We start from the raw sequence: 16,139 nt of genomic DNA, 5'->3' as shown, positions 1-16,139 counted from the left end.
TTTCTCCTGGGTGAGTACCATACAGTAGAAGCAGTCCTAGTGAAAATAAGACTGGCATTTATAGGATGTCATGTATCATCAAAATGCTTAACGGGTCATGGAACACCCGAGCATTGCCCTGGGAACAGTTTGGCCAGGGCTTCTATTGATGGTGAAAACAGACACAAGAAAAGCAGGCAGAGGCCCTGTGCAGACCATGAATGATAAAAAGGGAAAAGAACTTAACACTCAATACAATGCTACTTATGGAGAAAAATACATAAAACATTCTCCATGCTCTATGCCCAAAACAATGATGTCGTTTTTAGCAGGGCAGTTTGCAAATACAAAACATGAGATAATTTACAATCAAATCATTTCAGATATTGTATGATGATTCTGAACATGGATTCTCTTTCCATCAATGTGAGGTCGATTTCCATAGAAACGGGTGGAAAAAGTAGGCCAAAACCAGCAGTATGGCTTCCAAAAGGAATGGCAGCTACAGTTCTGGCTAGCCATGGAAAGCTCTGGTTTTATAACCACTACACTCAGAAACTCTCACTGAAAGGGGAAAAAGAAAATTCAAACTCAAAGAAAGGGCATAGCAAGTATCTGAGGACTTTCCTGGCTGTTTCCTATAAAGCCATGGAGGAAAAACTGTCTCATGTACACTTTGCTCTTGGTATGTGCCATAGTGAAGTTCACCACATGCTAAACAGCTACCTCTTTTGGGTGGGCCTTGGAGAAAGGATATGTGCTTCACCACCTAGGCTGAGCTATCAGAGGAGCATCAAAGGACCAGTTCCCAGCTCTCCCCAGAAATGAACCTAGGAACACTCAGAGATATGGCACAGGCAGACGAAGGAGAGATGATGTATTATAGCAGTCCTTAGCCTTTTTGGGCAGGAACAGACTTCATGAAAAACAATTTTTCCAGGGATTAGGAGTAGGTGGGTCAGGGGGTGATCTGACAGGAGGCGGAGCTCACATGGTGATGTGAATGATGGGGGTCTGCTAGAAATACAGTTGAAGCTTTGCTTGCTGGCCCACCACTCGCCTCCTGCTGTATGAGTCCATGGCCTGGAGACTGGGGATCACACCGGCGCTCAGAAAAGCAAATGCAAAATGACACAAAGCACGCCTACCTACCTGCAAAGTAAAATCATGTTGAAATTGCACCTATGCTTTAAAAAGGGCTCTTTGATGGGGCATAAAAGTGCAGGCAGGTTGACTGAGCAGGTATTTCTTCAGCTCTCTTCTATGCTTTTATGGGAAGGAGGCAGATGCTGGCTGGCTGGCATGTGAGAGCTCAGAGCTGTGGCCCATCACCACCCAGCCCCTCATTCACCAAGCCAGCTGAGCTGCTGCTAGCCTCTTCTCCATTCCACACATCTACCTGGAGCAGTCTGTGGGTGGCTCCAAACCAGGAAGTCCAGACCCGGAAGTCCAGACCCAGAGTGCGGATGTGACCCCAGCCATGCATCATTCATTTAACCCCTTCACCTCACATTCTTTTGTAGAAAAAGAAACACACAGCACTTCTCTGTCTAAAGATTTCTTTAAAGGGAGAAAAGACTTCAAAATCTTATAATCTGTGAAATGGGGAAATGAAAAGGATTGCTTTCAGTGAGGTGATATTTGAAAGCTAATCAACTGGGTACTGGCCTCTTGTTAGAGAAAAAAAATATTCCAAATCAGTAACCACTACCAGGAGCAAACAGTGACTCTGTTCATTTCCTACTGATCTCTTGGGAAAGCTAAGGAGTAGGACAAACATGTCAGTAAGCCTTTCACAATTCATATTTTCTTCTTTCTTCTCATTATATAGAAACACACATGTATGTATTATTCTTCAGTCACATGAAAAATACAGTGATTGCTTATAAACAATGGAAAAGACCACAAGATGCAAAGAAATGAGCACTTTGTGGAGAAAGAACGTTGATGGGCTTTAGCATGAACCATTTTATTTAAAACAGGGATCCATCCGAGGTGGTGAATTATCGGGGTAAATGTTCTAGAGCATGGCACAGATGAAGAGTAATACTTACCAGCACCTCACACGGGACTGAGAGACAATGTCGCCACATACCACAGAAGGAAAACAAATCAAATGTAAAAGGCACCTGGCTGGGGGCGTTCACAGCCTCTCTGACAGGTTTGCTTTTGTGCACTGTGGGTAAGTGGACAAATGGCATTTGGAAGGAGACAAGAAAGGTTCCAATCTGAAGCAAGGTTCCTATGTAGGCAGTTCCCTTTTCCTTAGGCTGGTGCACACCCGCAGTGCGGTGATGCTCTCCCAAAGGGGACTGAGGTTACTAAACAGGATCACAAGAGCTCTCCCCCCTTTTTTTCTCTAGAAGGGAGGGGACCCCTCCCCCAATTTCAATTTTAGCACTGGCGTCTGAAGGCTTTTAAGTATCCTAACTTAACAACAAGTAACAACAACAACAAAAAAATAAAAGTGGGGCGGCGCCTATGGCTCAGTGAGTGGGGAGCCGGCCCCATATACCGAGAGTGGCGGGTTCAGGCCCAGCCACGGCCAAACTGCAACAAAAATTGGTTAACCTGCAACAACAACAAAAATAAAGTGGCCTGAACTCAAACAGATCAATCAGATGGGAAGGAAGATTCATAAAAATAGAAACTGGTGACCAGTCCATTGACCATTGGTTAATGCCTTGTCCACATGGCAATGTTTACTTTGCATCCACAATACACGCAAGCACAGAGCTGCCCTTGGCAGCGGTGAGTGCCTTTTCCTTCCAACACGCTGTACTGCTACCGGTGACTGCATGCCAAATGCTGAAGTTAGAAGAGACCCCAATTGGCAAAAGGACCCCAGGCCGAGAGCTGCCTGTGTGGCCAGGTCTGTGGGAAACAAGACTTACACTCTCAAATAATGACCCCAAAAGTTCCCTCTCCTCTTCCTGTTTGCTCTGTACATTTTGACCTCCTAACTGGGAGGTCCAAATGAGTTCCGTTTCCCTCTCAGTTCTAGGCACTCTCTGGAACATCTTTGATTAACCACGGTCTTTCATTTCTTTCCAACTCCATTGGTGACTTTTGACTTGGAATGTCGATTCCTTCTTCTGGAAGAATGGCTTTCATTGTTGCCTGAATGCTTGGGTGGGCTGTCTTCAGAACCTGGCCAAAGGAATCACAACACACACAACGCACCGTCACCGTGGGCCCCGGGGGGTTGCGGCTCCCCCTTTCCGGAGGGCCCTGGGCCTGCCTTGAGAAGGGCTCTGCCCTGGGTCTGCACTGAGAACCGGCTCTTCCCTAGCCCTCGCGCGCCACCTAGTGGCCAGTTAATGAATTAAGGGAAACCCAGGGCCAACCTCAGGGGGCCTGACAGCAGCAGCCCCACAAAGTCTGGGTGGGTCCAAGAAATATGTGCACTTGCTCTGTGTAAGGTAGACTAGATCATGGCAATGAGCATCACAAGTGAGAGTGAGAGTGAAACCAAAACATAAATGATAAACAATTAAAACCACACAGGTGTCGACCTTGCAACCAAGGGATGCATTACCTATATCTCTATACCTTGATTTGCTACAAACCAGTTTCCAAACCCTACGCTGGAAAGGATTCTTGCCATCATAAAATGAAAGATATGACATGCCTTGTTACAAATCAGGCCACTGCTGCCCATGACAGCCCTGACCACATAGCAGCACGGGGCTGGCTCTGCCCTCACTGTGGTCAGCCCCTGGCTGGCCCAGTGGAGGAGCCAAGGGGTTCTCTGCTTCAGGGTTCTGATCTCCACCTTAGATACCCATTAAAAAAAAATTTCCCAGAGTTTTTGTCTCCGTTGTAAGAGGCATTTGGCTTAGATCAAGAGATTCTTTCCCAACTCTGTAGACTTAGTTCTAGTTTTTACTATCTTTCTATTCTTTCTAATAATTTTATCTCTACCATTACCTAATTCTTTTCAATAGAGAGCCTGGAAGTACCAAGACCAATTGGGAAGGGCATGGTTCTGAATAAGGTAAGTCTGGGGAACCCTCTGCTCACTTTTACCAGAATTCTACAATAGGTCATGAATCGACTCCTTCATTCAGGAGAAACTATCCCCAAAAGGGTGACCAGCAACTCAGGGAGCATGCCCTAGTGTTTTCCCCAGAGGGAACTTTAACAAGCGTGACCCCAAAAGAACCCAGGAGAACCACTGCAATGGACTGCTTTCTTCTCCATTGGCCCGTCTCTCTGAGTGATTCTGTGGGCTAAATTCAGTCTCTAGCATTCACAATTTCATCTCTTCGGCCAAGTTCCCCGTCAGCTCAGCTCATAAGAACTGTCAAGGAATTATAGTCCAATAAAGTCTCCTCAGTGTCTTGATTCCACAAGTCTTTTTCTTTAAAATAACCAAATCTTTCCAGAATACTCCTTAGACGGACGCCAGTGCAGGATCCTGAACCATACTACTGAAATCTCCCTTACATTGCTCTGCCTCTTGAACAAATGTGATTACAGCAATCTACCTCTGTTGAAAGGCATTTCCTCCAAATACACACTTCTGTCTAACCCTTTTCATTCATGACAAAAGCCAAGAGGAAGAACATTTCCATCAGTGTGCTTGAGACAGTGCAGGCCTCCATAGGTCCTGAGCTACATGAAGCCTCTTGTTACAAAGCATGTTTCCGTGAGCACTTTGGGTTTCTTAATGAGTGACAGGAGATAATTGGATGAGACCCTCCCAGGCATACCTGATCAACACTCAGAGGATAAAATATGATTCTAAATCTCAAGGACCCAGTAAAGTTTGAAACAACGAACAAGAAAAAGATACCTTTTGTACCTTTCCTGTGATGCCAGGAGATATCTGGACTGTAGGTGCCATCTTCACACTCAGAATAGGTCTAGGGAGAGAGACAGGCTTAGTGACAGCATTTCATGTACTCCCTGGGAGGAGCAGCAGGGCAAAAAGTGAGCATGTTCTGTCCCTGCCTCTCCCAGGCTGGGATGGCTACTTGCAAATGACCAAACCTCCTCATTTGGCTTGGTGCCTATAGCTCAGCGGCTAGGGCGCCAACCACATACAGTGGAGCTGGCAGGTTCGAGTCCAGCCGGGGCCTGCCAAACAACAATGACAACTACAATAAAAAAAAAAAAAATAGCTGGGCATTGTGGCGGGTTCCTGCAGTCCCAGTTACTTGGGAGGCTGAGGCAAGACAATCACTTAAGCCCAAGAGTTGGAGGTTGCTATGAGCTATGACGCTATGGCACTCTACCAAGGGCAACATAGAGAGACTTGGCCTCAAAAAAAAAAAAAAAAATACTCCTCATGCTTATGTTTCCAGGCTGTGAAATCAGGGGCTTCTCTCTCCCAGGTGATATAGAATAAATCTTCTAGAAAGTGTATTTAGTTCTTAGGACTAAAGGTATGAAGAATGAAAAGTGTTATTTTTCCTTAAAAAAATACTATAGTTGGTAAGACTGTGATAGCATTTTAAACCCACTCCTGTCTATTTTCAAGTTTAATCCTTGCGTCTACAAAGAGGAGGGCAGGGCAAGTGTCTGAGGAGGGGAGCCCCAGGCTGGGCCACACTGAGAGACCCACACAGAGCAGAAGAGCCAGGAAGAAAGCCCAGCCTTCCAAAAACCAGGCCATGGCTTTTTCTTTTTAAACAGAAAATATAATTTTTAAATGCCTTACAAAAAGGAAGATTAAAAATACCAACCCACTGAACAGGACAGTCACGGGCAGGGACAGCAAGTGACAGGGAATGACTTCTGACGTGGTGAAGTGTCTGCAGCAGCGAGACAGACTGCTGTGGTGCAGACAGTGCCTGCCTGCCATGTGCTCTGGGCTGCCCCTCCAGGTACTGGGTGATTATTTTAAATAAAGGCCATCTAGACCTCCCTTTCCGTACCTTCTCTCGGTGACCATAGTGCTCTGCACACCAAACCATGCCGTACAGACACAGGAAGGTGGTGAACGCCTGAAAGAGAAAAACAAGCACATAGCCATTTTATAAATGATATTACAACAAATAATTCTATTCCCTAGGACTTGAGGGTATCGAGGCGATTCACATACGACAGCTCACTTCATTCCTGCCATCTGTCCTAAGGATTCTAGTTACAAAATGGCCGGATATGGCAGAGATAAGTGCTAAGAGATAAGCTCGGGAGGCTCAGCACCCGTAGCATAGTGGTTACGGCACCAGCCACATACAGCGAGGCTGGTGGGTTTGAGCTCGGGTTGGGCCAGCTAAGCAGCAATGACAACTACAACAACAAACTAGCCAGGCACTATGGTGGGCTCCTGTAGTCCCAGCTGCTTGGGAGGCTAAGACAAGAGAATTGCTTAAGCCCAAGAGTTAGAGGTTGCTGTGAGCTGTGACACCACAGCACTCTACTGAGGGTGACATAGTGAGACTCTGTCTCAAAAAAAACAAAACAAAACAAAACACACAAACAACCCCCCCCCCCAAGAAACAAAGAGATAGGGGTAGGGTGCATACCCGAAGCTTTTGTCAGGGGTTATGATGAGACCATAGTTACTAGGCATGACCCTACTATCAGACACAAAATCATTTTATGGCATGCAATATGGTGGAACGCAGGACAAACAGCCCAGGAGGTGGAGGCACTGGGCAGGGTAGTGCAAGCCCCACCCTGACCACAGTACTTGTTTTTGTTTTTCTTATTTACATGGATAGAGAAACAAAAAGAAAATAAAAATGCTTTGTAAGGCCCTGAAATGAGAAAGGTGTGCTCTGTGGGTCCCCAGGGGACAGATAACATCTCCTTCCCCACTGTGTCACCCACTTGCCCCACACCCTGAAAGTCTCTGGCTGCCCAGACTAGTAGCAAAGGAGAGAGGGACTCTGGCCCTCGAGGGCAGAAGAGCCTCAGCAGGCTTTACCTTCCCCACTGTAAGTGAAGCAACCACAACAAAACATGTCACTGCCACTTCCTTCACTCAGGAACCCATTTTTACCAAGCAGCCCTGGCTGTTGGACATCTGAGCACTTGCCATTTCCCCCAGGGCATTGGTCATCTTGCTTTAACTGTGGGGACAGCTGTGAAATCATGATGAGACCTTCTCTCTTAAAGTAATTATAGTTCTTTCCAAGAATCATAACTTTCTATCAAAAAGGGTCACCTTGGAGACGATTCATTTCGTTCTCCCTCATTTTACAGAAGAGGAAAGACATCTCAGAGAGGTAGATGTTTCTGTCAAGGACACACGGCTAGGGCATAGCAAAGCTGGGGCCAGAACTCAGTTCTTTTCATACCACTGGGTCTGAGTTTTAGGGATGGCTATCGGCCTATGCATCTTTATTTCTCTATCCATTCATCTGATGCCCAAGAAAGAAAAGCACCAACACCAGCAGCATCCACTCAGCACAGCCACAGTGCGGAGAGGGGGCAGACGGGGAGGGAAGGCCGGGGCTGCAGACTCTCAGCACTATGCTGCTGTCGCCTTGTTTCTCTAAGTCAGCAGCATCTAGTGGGTGCACAGAGTTCTGGGTGACCTGTCCCTTCCTCGCCAATGAAGTGTGAGAGCGGCATGGCTGGAGATGACGCGAAGCACAAGAAGAGCCACTAGGTGGTTTTATATTAAGTCCACATGCAAACCCGCACACATCTACACAGCAGGGATTGTGTTAAAAAGCTCATATTCCCCTATCAAAAAATTGGGCAGTGAATGAATATATTAAGACAAAATGAAAATAACATCAAACCTTTTACATATTCTACTTCTTGCCCAGATCTCTTATATACACCAATGTTAAATGTGCCTTTCTCATAGCATGGAAAGAATGGGAAAACCTAGAAAAGATACGCAGTGTGTGCGCCTGTGTAGTGTTATATCCTTTCCAAACAGCAGAACAAGCAGACTTGGATTTCACACCAGGGCGTGGGGAGGTTAGGTTACACCTCCCCAAACCGGAGGGCTGCAGGGTGGGGGAGGGGAGGCAGCTCACTCCACTGGACTATCACTGCAAACTCTGACCGCCAGAGGGCAGGCACGAAGGGGACATCCCTTCCCAGCCCAGGGTCTGGGGGGTAGGCAGTGTCAGAGGTCTCCTCCTGCAGCAAGCAGTCAGAGCTGGCTTTGCAGAGGGCCAGGCAAACACAGGCACGGGGTGAGCAACAGGTGCTCATCTTAGAATCCAGGCAGAGGGCCTGCTGTGACTGCCAGATCTGCCACTTCACCTGTGCACCAAGAGGCCCATTTTACACTTGTTCCAGGAAACAAAAGCTTGTAATTTATGGGTTTGCAATCACACCTATGGAAATCTAGGCTTGTACCTACTTAAAATGTCAAGGCCAAGATTTAAAATAGCAATTGTCCAGATTTTGTTTAAAGAGGGGGATGGGAAAAGAAGAAAACTTTGTGGGATGAAAGCCAGGCAGACCAGACCACTGGTGTGGGGGGCGGAGGCAGAGAGCCCCAACTCGGGTTCCACCTTGTGGTAATGAGAACTCAGATTAAAGATGATCAATCATAGAAGCTGGAGAAGCTTATTAACCACACATGGGATCTCTGCATTAATCTCAAGCTGCTTCTTCTCTTACCCAGCAAGGGGAATAATTAGGGGCTTTGTTTCTCTGAGTGGTGGGGAGGCCTGGGGTAACTTAACACTCTTTCACTGAATAATGTTTGTCTCTGCTCCTGAGCTTGAGATCAATCTTGCTCTCTAATTAAGGCCATGAATATGAAAAAGTACCAGGACCTTGTTTGCATCCTTCTTCTTTTAATTGGTAAATGTACGAGGCAGTGTGGAGCCCTCATCATCCCCTCTGATGGCCTCTTTTGGGACCAGGTGCCTCTCCAGTGTCATCACTGGTGAGCTCTAACCAGGGATTCTCCGACCTCATCTTCCTGCTTACCTGTGGCTGCTCCCCGTCCTCTGTCTGGACTGTTCATGGAGCTGCTCCAAAGAATACCACCCTCTTCTCAAGCTGTGGTCCCTACCTCTTAACCTAATCCTATGACTTCTACGTTCCCTATACATGCTCCCATGTCTTTTATCTCCACCACTGACCAAATCTTTCCAATGTCACTGGATGGACTAGAATCTCTCATGTCACAGGACACACAAGTGTCCACTTGTATATTCTAGAGGCCCCTCAAACCCAAACTCTTATGAGGATCAATGGGTTCTCCTTTCAATGGGCTTTTCCTATATCCCTCAATCTGTCATTAGCACCAGTGACCACTGAGGGGTGCAAATGAGAAATTTTGGCTTGGTCCTCAAGTCCTTTTCTGGCTATCACAAGAGGACTGGTGTCCTACTGAGCTGACCCCAGAGCTCTCAGTCTAGCCCCACCTCTGCATCTTCAAAGCATCTGCTTTGGTTCAGCCTCAGTTCCTTGTCACGTTGGACCCTGCAACACCCTCTGACTGCAACTCCGGGCCCCAACCCACCTTCTCTTTAGACCAGTGTCTTTCAACCAATTTTGTCTCACATAATACTTGAACCTATAGTTAAAATTCTGTGGCACACTTAAATTATGCTGATCAAAAAGAGTAAAAAGAAAATATATACTTACTGTACTTTGAACTTCTTCTGAAAATAACATAATTAAAACAATTTAATTAATGGTCTTTAAAATCCTCTCATGGCACACTGGCTGAATATCACTGCTCTATTAGAACTTCCCACCCTCCTGTGTTTCCACGAGATAGCTCAGGCCACGCGGTTTCCCTACTTAAAAACCTTTGGGGTTCTAACTACAGCCACATAAAGCCCTTCCTAAGCAGATGACTCTTATCCTACTGCTCATCCAACTGATTCTCATTCTTGGTCCCCAAACGGGCCACCGCCCAGCCCTCCTGAGAAGCCAGGTGCTCTCACAGCCTCCTGTCCCTGCGCACAACTGTCCCTAATCCTGCCAGCACATCACACCATCCGTGTCTCCAGCATCCATTTCTATATTCTCCATGCCTCTGCTGGGCGTGTCCTGTGCACCAGGCACTGTGCTCTAGATAGTGCAGGTGAGGGAATGACTTAAATGTTCTGTTTGTGAGCATCAAGTGCAATGTGGAGCAGACAGATATAATCAGATTCCATCACTGGGCTTGGAACTACAAGAATTAGGGAAAAAGTGTGCCTGGTCCCAAGAGGGGAGCTGTCTACTACTTGCCTTGGAGGTCAGTGCATGTTTCATGGGGGGTATGTGTTTACATTTGGTTTTGGGATATACTAAGTGTCAAATAAGTAACAGAGAGACAAAGTCTCTAAAACTTAAGAGACTAAAGGGGTTCCTGCAGGCTGGGTGACTGCAATAGTTTCAGTGTCTCCCCTGAAACGCATATGGAAACTTAACAGTATGGAGAATGGAGCCTTTAAGACAGTGTTTTTCAACTTTTTTTTTTTTTTAATCTCATGGCACACTTGAACCTATAGTTAAACTTCTATGGCACACTTATATTATGTTGATAAAAAAAAAAAAGAGAGAGAGAGAGAGAGAAAGAAAATGCTTACTGTGCTTTGACCTTTTTTTCATGGCCCACTTAAGATGGTCTCATAGAACACCAGGGTGCCATGCCACATCCATTGAGAATCACTGCTCTAAGAGGTGACTAAGTCATGAGCCCTCCTCATAAGTGGATTAGGGTTCTCCTCCCCGTCTCATGTGTTCACATCTGCTTTTTGCTCTGCTACCATGCAATGACCCTCACCAGATGCTGGGGCCATGCTTTTGGATTTCCCAAGCTCTAAAACCATGAGCTGAATAAACTTCTGTTCTTTATAAATTACCCACTCTATAAAAGCAACAGAAAATAGACTAAGACAGAAAGTTGGTATTAAGAAGTAGGGCTGTTGCTATACCAAATACCCGACAATGTGGAAGCAGTTTTGGAGCTGGGTGATGGGAGGAGGCTGGAAGAGTGGCCTAGGAGAAGTCTGCATCACTGTGAAGGAGCACTATGGGCAATTCTGGTGAGGACTCAGGAGAGAGGAGCTGCAGGGAGTCTGGAGCTTCTGGTCGTGACTAGAATGCTGGCAGAAATATGGACAGGAAAGGCCATTCTGAAGAGGTCCAGATGGAAATAAGGAATGAAGCATTGGAAACTGGAACAAAGGAATGAAGCATTGGAAACTGGAACAAAGGCCATGCTTGCTATGAAGTAGCAAAGACCTTAGCTGAATAGTGTCTGTGCCCAAGGGCTTTATGAAAGGCAAAACGTAAGAGCAATGAACCAGGATATCTGGTGGAAGAAATGTCCACGCAGCAGCATTCAGCTCATGTGGCCACTTTGAGAGTATACAGTGAGATGTGAAAGTGAAGAAATGACTGAAAGATGGAATTGATAATTAAAAAGCAGCAGAGGGCTCAGCGCCTGTAGCTCAATGGTTAGGGCGCTGGCCACATGATCCAGAGCTGGTGAGTTCGAACCTGGCCTGGGCCTGCTGAACAACAATGACAACAACAACAACAAGAACAAAAACAGCCGGGCGTTGTGGCGGGCACCTATAGTTTTAGAGACTTGGGAGGCTGAGACAAGAAAATCCCTTAAGCCCAAGAGTTTGAGATTGCTATGAGCTGTGACAACATGGTACTCTACTGAGGGTGACATGGCGAGACTCTGTCTCAAAAAATAAATACACAAATAAAAATAAAAATAAATGAAAATAAAAAGAAGCAGAGCAGAAAGATTTGGAAAATTCCCAACTAGGTCAGGTAAAGAGTGTAAAGCATATTTGCAAGCAGTATGGCCAGCTGACAGTTTGTTAAGGAGATTCCCATGGCTATAAAGGAATCAGGTGCTAGTCAACTAGACAGTGGGAAAGATAAGTATTTCAGAGATCTTGCAGGCTGCCCCTCCCGTCACAGTTCCAGAGCTCTAAGAGGATAGTTTCAAGGACAGGCCGGAGGTGTTCTTCACAGGCTCACTGCCCAGGGGCTCCATTCCTCACATGCCAGCTTAGCACCCCTTAGCTGCCCTAGTCATGGCTCAGGCTGCCCTTTTGAAGATACAAGTTGTAAGCCTTGGCAGTGTCCACGTGGTGCTAATTTTGTAGGTACAGAGAATGCCAAGAGAGACTGTGTACAGTTTCCTCCACCTAGATGTCAAAGGATACCAACAGCACTGACAGCCTCGGTGGAAACCTGCCAGAGGGGCAACACCAGCTGGAGCTGCGGAAGTGGAGCTACCCCTGAGACCACAGAAGTGCAGGGCCACCAGCATGCAACTCCAGCCTGGGAGAGCTGAAAAGCAGACCAAGCCCAGTGATGCCAGAGGAGGGGCTCTGAGCCCCTGAGGGCCCGTCTCCCATCCCAGCGTGTCCAGGATGCAGCACGTGGAGCCAAAGGAAATGCTGGTCCAGCTTTAAGATTTAATGTTTTCCCTACTGGGTTCTGGACTTATGTGCGACCAGTTACTCCTTTTTTCTTGTCTCTTCCTCTCTTTTGTGATGGGAATGGCTGTCCCACCATTGTACTTTGGGAGTAAACAACTTGTTTTGATTGCACAGGCTCCCAGATGGATGGAATCCGCCTCCTGATGAGTCTCACCCATATCTGATTTAGATAATATTCTGGACTTTGGACTTTTGAGTAGACCTTGGAGTGAATTAAGACTTTTGGGGCTACTAGGATGATGAATGCATTTTGTGTATGGGGAAGATATGAGTTTGGGGGGGCCAAGGTTGGAATGCCGTGGTTTTAATGTTCACACCAAAACTCATGTTAAAATTTAATTGTCAATATAAAGGTATTAGAAGGTGGGGCCCAAGAGGTGATTAGGTAGCAAAGGAGTCTGCCTTCATAAACAGACTGATGCCAATATCACAGGAATGGGTGAGTTATCACAGAAGTGAGTTCCTGATAAAAAGAATGAGTCTGGGCCAGATGTGGTGGCTCATGCGTGTAATCCTAGCACTCTGGGAGCCAAGGTTAGTGGATTGCTTGAGCTCAGGAGTTCAAAACCAGCCTGAGCAAAATTGAGAGCCTGTCTCCACTAAAAATAGAAAAACAAGCTGGGCTATGTGGTGGGCGCCTGTAGTCCCAACTACTCGGGAGACTGAGCCAAGAGGATCATTTGAGCTCAGGAGTTTAAGGTTGCAGTGTGCTATGATGCCATAAGGATGAGTCTGGCCCACTTCTCTGTCTCCTGCTCACTTCTACCTTCTGCCCTTCTGCCAGGGGATGATGCTTGCCAGGTGCTGGTGTCATGCTCTTGGACGTCCAGTCTCTAGAACCCTGAACCTAATAAACTTTTCTTTATAAATTATTCAGGTGGTGGTATGCTGTTATAGCAACAGAAAATAGCCTAAAGCAGTGACTGGAGAGGGCTTCCTTAATTCATGGCCTGAGAAGACCTTCTGGTGACTAATGGGCCAGGACCAGTGCCAGGCAGCTGGTTGGGAGGCCTGCCTGTCTCATTGTCCCCAAAGGCCCTGTGGTCCTCTGGCACCAAGTGAGGACAGATCCAAAGCTTTTCATGCAGGCAGCTCCTGTTACAATTCAGACTTGAGGTGTACAGGCCAGAGAGAAACCTAAAAAGAGTAGTGTGAAAACCTCTGGGCACATCTGACATGCTCCCCTAACCAACTCCTTACGTCTGGTCTCCCTGGGATGGAAAAATATCTTTGGGCTTTAATTCTGTAGTTTAAATACAAAGGAGATCATTATTCTACTTTATTGTTCAAGATGAAACAAGACAGAATAGGCTTACAGTATCTGGCACACTTTGGATTTCCAACAAGTAACCCTAAAAATAGGTACCATGAAAGGCAATAAAAGACCCTTTAAAAATACAAAGTTTAGTCTTGCCAACAAAAAGGAAAAGAAAAAGGAAAGGAAAAAACAACTTAAACCTGAATCTGATTAAGCCTCTAGATCCAATTACTGACTTACAGAAAATACAGAGCACAAAGAAATATGATAAATTACAAGACAGGATAAAATCAGTAAAATCCAGATTGTGGGAAAATCCCTAGGACAAAAGAGCTGCTTTCTTCAACAAATAAATTGCAAAACGGAGAGAGCTAGAGCTACAGAGAAAACATACAGAGTAAGAGACTTAAAAGGAGGCCCAAGAAGTCATAACAAAAGGATGCTGATTCTAATAAATTGTTTAAAAATTATAAAATTTAAGAAAATAATTAGTAATTTGAACACTAATTAGATATTTGGTAATCTTAAGGTTTTCAGATGTGATAATGAATACTATGGTGGTTCCATTAAACAAAAAAAAGCATTCTTATTTTCTTTTAGACATCTATCCTGAAATATTAAAGGTGAATGTGCTTCAAAATAATTCAGGGTAGGGATCGTGGGTAGAGCACAAAAGGAAACAAGACTGGCCGTGAGTCAGAAATTATTGTAACTGGAAGACAGTCACATGAGGGGATCATCTGTTCTTTTTCCTTATAGATATGTTGAAAATTTTCTATGATTACAAAAAAAAAGGCCAAATTAATTTTCTAGACCAAGTAAAGAACTTTAAGCTTAAATATTAAAATGACAACTTTGTCTAAAATAATTTCAAACAAATGAAGAATGGCAGTCACAAAATGTAAGCAGGGTGAGATCTCACCTTGTTTTATAGGTGAGGAGAAAGTCTCAGGGCAAGAAAGCAGGAATTGTGGGCCTACTCCCCCTGGGCTCTTCCCATCAGAGCGAAAGCTCATCCTACCCAGGCCTGGGTTAGAAGGTGGGCACGTGGCAGGGCAGAACTTGTATGATCTTTAATCACTATAAAAAACACTGTCATTTTGTCTATAAACCCAGTGCAGTGATGTGTATGGTAAAGTATATAAAGCATGACGAAGAGATGCAGAAGAGAGTTTTTTTCTGTTTTTGTTTTGTTTTTTAAAGAGTTACCATGGGAGTTTAGCGAATACTTTGGGTAAAAAAGTAGTGACTTACCACGCACAGCAGCCAAAGCACAACATAGAGTATTTGGGTCTTAGAGAAAAGATCTTGTCCAAATTTTATGCAAACAATAGCTTCCAGGAAACCAATGACCCTAAGGAGAAAACAAGAGGTTAAATATTAATTTATCTTTCTAAAGCATACACATTATCAACAATGTACATGACTGAATCACAAAGCTCAAGTAGTAATAAGATTTCTGCCCAAACATCGCTGGCAGGTATCCCACAAAAAGACACTGTTCTAACCCACTGCACTTTCTTCAGAAATAATAAAATATTTTTCACCTCTTCCTTCCTTCCAGACCAAAACCTTGATTTGAAAACTTTAATAGCTAGAAACAGCACCTGGTATCATTTACCTTAAAGCCCTATCATGGTCTGGGGTGGACCACCACGTTACCTCTGTTGGAATCCTCCCTAGCACAGGCAACCTATTCTAGGTGGCTTATTCCTGTGATCAAACACTTTCAAACTTTCTTTATTTTTTTTTTATTGAAACAGAGTCTCACTTTGTGGCTGTTGGTAGAGTGCCATGGCGTCATAGCTCACAGCAACTTCCAGCTCTTAGGCTTAAGTGATACTCTTGCCTCAACCTCCCAAGTAGCCAGGACTACAGGTGCCTGCCACAAAGCCTGGCTTTTTTTCTTTTTTTGTAGAGACAGGATCTCACTCTGGCTCAGGCTGGTCTTGACCTCTGCGCTCAAGGCAATCCACCCACCTCGGCCTTCCAGACTGCTAGGATTACAGGCATGAGCCACCATTCCTGGCCTCTTTCAAACTTTCTACTGGAAAGTTTTTCCATCTTGTGCTGGTGTCTGCCTCCTTATACCTTCTATCCATGGGTTCAAACACTGCCCTCAGCTGCCACATGGTGAGTTTGAGCTTTCCCCAGACATCTTTCAGTAACTTGAAGGCATCAATCATAATACCTCTCAGCCTTCTAAGAATTTCCAAATTAAATATCTTCTGTTTTTGCTGACAGTATAAGCCCTTAATACTCTCTTGAATTGTGAGCAATTTTGTTAAAAACATGCATATACACATATACTTTGTTTTCCCTTTTAATTAAAAAACATCAGGTGTTCTTTGCTTGAGATGTAATCTGGATTACAGTCAGGGCCTGGTGTACCCTCACAGGTATTTTCTAAAAAGGCGAGGAATGGCCAAGAAGATCCTCTGGTTTCCCACTTACTGACAGATACAAATGTCACTGCCATCATCAAATGTATGGATGGCTCAAGACAACTGAATGCCTGGAGTTAGAACCACCTCAGCAAAGCAAAACAATCAACAGAAAGTCTCTTT

The 16,139-nt window shown here is 45.2% G+C and overlaps 1 protein-coding gene across 2 annotated transcripts in view; it reads right to left on the bottom strand.

Annotated features, from left to right (window-relative positions):
- Window positions 1–1,923: 1,923 nt before the first annotated feature.
- The window catches only part of PTDSS1 (phosphatidylserine synthase 1), a 90,051-nt gene continuing 75,835 nt past the window's right edge, over window positions 1,924–16,139 (bottom strand). The window contains exons 10-13 of one of the 2 annotated variants that reach the window (XM_053558751.1): window positions 14,827–14,926; window positions 5,862–5,930; window positions 4,778–4,847; window positions 1,924–3,129 (exon numbers count right to left, since the gene is read on the bottom strand). In XM_053558751.1, coding sequence (XP_053414726.1) covers window positions 3,020–3,129; window positions 4,778–4,847; window positions 5,862–5,930; window positions 14,827–14,926 — 349 coding nt within the window. In that variant the 3' untranslated portion in view covers window positions 1,924–3,019. The remainder of the gene's footprint in view (window positions 3,130–4,777; window positions 4,848–5,861; window positions 5,931–14,826; window positions 14,927–16,139) is intronic. The other variant, XM_053558752.1, reaches the window with a different exon arrangement.

This window comes from Nycticebus coucang, chromosome 13 (genome assembly GCF_027406575.1).
Source record: "Nycticebus coucang isolate mNycCou1 chromosome 13, mNycCou1.pri, whole genome shotgun sequence".
Classification (NCBI taxonomy): domain Eukaryota; kingdom Metazoa; phylum Chordata; class Mammalia; order Primates; family Lorisidae; genus Nycticebus; species Nycticebus coucang.
The sequence above is the reverse complement of the archived record's forward strand: the minus strand, read 5'-3'. Positions and strand labels throughout refer to the sequence as shown.